This window comes from Colobus angolensis, unplaced genomic scaffold (genome assembly GCF_000951035.1).
Source record: "Colobus angolensis palliatus isolate OR3802 unplaced genomic scaffold, Cang.pa_1.0 Scaffold308, whole genome shotgun sequence".
NCBI lineage: Eukaryota > Metazoa > Chordata > Mammalia > Primates > Cercopithecidae > Colobus > Colobus angolensis.
Window position 1 is genome coordinate 1,812,820 of NW_012116355.1, and position 3,729 is coordinate 1,816,548.

The 3,729-nt window shown below is 41.5% G+C and overlaps 1 protein-coding gene across 1 annotated transcript in view; it reads left to right on the forward strand.

Annotated features, from left to right (window-relative positions):
- The window catches only part of UBAP2 (ubiquitin associated protein 2), a 143,315-nt gene that overhangs the window by 44,285 nt on the left and 95,301 nt on the right, over positions 1-3,729 (forward strand). Inside the window, exon 2 of the mRNA XM_011950561.1 lies at positions 647-786. Coding sequence (XP_011805951.1) covers positions 688-786 — 99 coding nt within the window. The 5' untranslated portion in view covers positions 647-687. The remainder of the gene's footprint in view (positions 1-646; positions 787-3,729) is intronic.

The following is a 3,729-nucleotide window of genomic DNA, read 5'->3' on the forward strand; positions in this document are numbered from 1 at the left end:
AGACCATCCTGGCTAACACGGTGAAACCCTGTCTCTACTAAAAAATACAAAAAACTAGCTGGGTGAGGTGGCGGGCGCCTGTAGTCCCAGCTACTAGGGAGGCTGAGGCAGGAGAATGGCATAAACCCGGGAGGCAGAGCTTGCAGTGAGCTGAGATCCGGCTACTGCATTCCAGCCTGGGTGACAGAGTGAGACTCTGTCTCAAAAAAATAAAAAAAAAAGATTTATTGTTTACGGGTGACTTTTGCTTTTAGGCATAGCTTGTTTCTTGACACATTTTAAATTGGGTTATTGGCAGGTAAAATCTTGGCTGAATGCAATGTTGTTTTGGGGTTCAAATACCAACTGCAAGTAGTAAGAGGCAGATAGCACTACATGTACAGTGACTACATATAGTGATAAAATGGTTGCTGGTTTAAATTGGTGGTGCTTGAGATTTTTGTTTAGAATTGCTAAGCTCATAAACATGGACTTTTAGATAATTGGTTTAACAGATACCAGCAAAATGTACAATCCTCGGGCTGCTTCTTGAGAATTTGTATTCCAGAGAGCTTTTATCTTTTATTTTAAGTGTCCTTGTTTTCTCTGAAGTACCTGCTTGTCTTTTACTATGATTGTTTTGCTTACCATCCCTACTTTCTTGCAGATTTTCTATTTTGTACATACATTATTTTGTATATACTGTATATGATGACTTCAGTGAGCAGTGACCATTGTCGAGGTGCTCGTGAAAAAACACAGATTTCAGCAGCACAATCAACGCAACCACAGAAACAGGTGGTACAGGTAAGTTTTTGTGGAATTCTTGTTTGCCTTGTTTAGAATTAAGGAAATCAAGGGAGAACATATGATTTAATGTTTTCTTTTGTAGGAAACTTTAGGATTTTGAACCCTGTATTTAAAAAGTAGGTAATGGCCGGGTGCGGTGGCTTACACCTGTAATTCCAGCACTTTGGGAGGCCGAGATGGGTGGATCACTTGAGGTCAGGAGTTTGAGACCAGCCTGGCCAACATTGTGAAACCCCACCTCTACTAAGAAAATACAAAAATTAGCTGGGCGTGGTAGTGTGCACTTGTAATTCTAGCTTCTTGGGAGGCTAAGACAGGAGAATTGCTTGAACCCAGGAAGCAGAGGTTGCAGTGAGCTGAGATCACGCCACTGCCCTCCAGCCTGGGCAATAAAGCAAGATTCTGTCCTAAAATAAATAAATAAATAAATAAATTAAATAAATAAATAATAAAAACTAGGTAATGAAGAATAGTAAGGAAAGAGGTATTGTACTTGATTCAGGTACAATTGGGTGTTGTTCCATGAGAACTCTTTAATGCTAACCTTTTCCAGGTACCTCTTAGCTATTAGGCTGCCACGGCCACCACTGCTGCCACTGCCGCTGCCTCCTCCTCCTCCTCCTCCTCCTCCTCCTTCTCCTCTCCCCTTTCACCTTCCTCTGCTTCCCTTCCTCCTCCTTCCCTGCTGTTTCATCATCATCTCTTCTCCCTTTTCTCCCTTCTGTTAGTTTAAGTGTGTCCTTGGAATGAAATATGAAAATCCAAGGTAAATGGAGAACTAATAGTCTGAAGTAGTAAAATACCTGAATTACAATAGACTTTAAAAAGCTGCCTTTGCTGAGCATAGTGGCTCGTGTCTGTAATCTCAACACTTTGGGAGACTGAGGCAAAAGGATTGCTTGAGCACAGGAATTAAGAGCAGCCTGGGCAGCATAGTGAGGACCTTGTCTCTATAAAAAGTTTAAAAATTAGCTGGGCATGATGGCTTCCATTTGTAGTCCCAGGTACTTGGGTGGCTGAGGTGAGAGGATCACTTATGATGGTGCTACTGCGCTTCAGCCTAGGTGACAGAGTGAGACCTTGGCTCAACAAAAAAACAAAAACCTGCCTTTTCTTTAAAGCACAAAGAAGAATACTTGAATCTCAGAATGGCTTTTAATGATCAAGATCCATTTGAGGCTGGGCACAGTGGCTCATGCCTGTAATTCCAGTACTTTGGGAGGCCGAGGTGGACAGATCACCTGAGATCAGGAGTTCAAGACCAGGCTGATCAACATGGTGAAACCCTATCTCTACTAAAAAAAAAAAAAAAAAAAAAAAAATTAGCCAGGCATGGTAGTAGGTGCCTGTAATGCCAGCTACTTGGGAGGCTGAGGCAGGGAGAATTGCTTGAATCCGGGAGGTGGAGGTTGCAATGAGCCACGATCACGCCACTGCATTCCAGCCTGGGTGACAGAGCAAGACTCTGTCTCAAAAAAACAAAGATACATTTGAATAAAATTTTTAATGTTAAATACTTGCCCCTTCTCAATTTGGTTATATTATTATTTTAAGTGAAGTGAGATAAGTGCAAAGCACAGTACCTGGTGCAAAATTAAGCATTATATACATGTTATTGACTAGAATGGCAAACCATTTTTCACAGGCAATGTGCAAGTGAGTAAACGATACCAGTTTATCTTACTTGCAGATTGATTTGACTATACTTTGATAGTTAATTATAAGTGCTTCTTATAATCACTCGTTTATACCCAAGTACTATGTTGATGTTAAGGGACATAATGAGGAGATTTAACTGTTGCGTTACATTTTTCAGTATAAAGTTAGTGTAGTATTTTGCTGGTTTAATGGACAGATATCTCTTCTACTCAGTGCTTGATCCTAAATACACTTACTCTGATAGGAATTTATTCAACAAACTGATCCAGTCCAGTGATGGAAAAATTTGGAATTTTTAGATGAGGTCCTCCTTTTATAGTTGAATTTACTTAGGAAAAAGTTTGCTTAATGAATGGGTCTTTTTTTTTTTTTTTTTTGAGATGGAATCTATCACTGGACTGGAGTGCAGTGGCCAATCTCAGCTCACTCCAACCTCCACTTCCCGGGTTCAAGTGATTCTCTTGCCTCAGCCTCCCAAGTAACTGGGACTACAGGCAGGCAACATCATGCCTACCTAATTTTTTTTGTGTGTTTTTGAGATGGAGTCCCCTTCTGTCGCCCAGACTGGAGCGCAGTGGTGCCATCTCGGCTCACTGCAACCTCCGCCTCCTGGGTTCAAGCGATTCTCCTGCCTCAGCCTCCCAAGTAGCTGGGATTACATGCACCTGCCACCACCCCCAGTTAATTTTTGTAGTTTTAGTAGAGACAGGGTTTCACCATGTTGCCCAACCTGGTCTCCAACACCTGAACACAAGCGACTGCCCTCTTAGCCTTCAAAGGTGCTGTGATTATAAGCGTCAGTCACCGTGCCTGACTTTTTTATTTACAGAGTCTTGCTCTGTAGCCCAGTCAAGAGTGCAGTGACTCGATCTTGGCTCATTGCAACCTCTGCCTCTGGGGTTCAAGCAATTTTCCTGTTTTAGCCTCCCCAGTAGCTGGGATTACAGGCGTGAGCCACCATGCCTGGCTAACTTTTTTTGCGTTTTTAGTAGAGATGAGGTTTCACCATGTTGGCCAGGCTGGTCTCGAACTCCTGACCTCAAGTGATCTGTCCCCCTTGGCCTCCCAAGGTGTTGGGATTACAGGCGTGAGCCACTGCACCTGACCCTTTAAAATTTTTTTCTTTTAAACAGTAGTATGCATTAGGAAAATTATTCATGTTTATTTATTCATTAATCCTATTCTGGGAAGTATTTGCTAAGAAAGTAATCTTAAATTCGAGTAATAAAAAGTGGCTTTATTTGGTAATGTTTTTTTCTTTCATTTTTTTTTTTTTTTTTT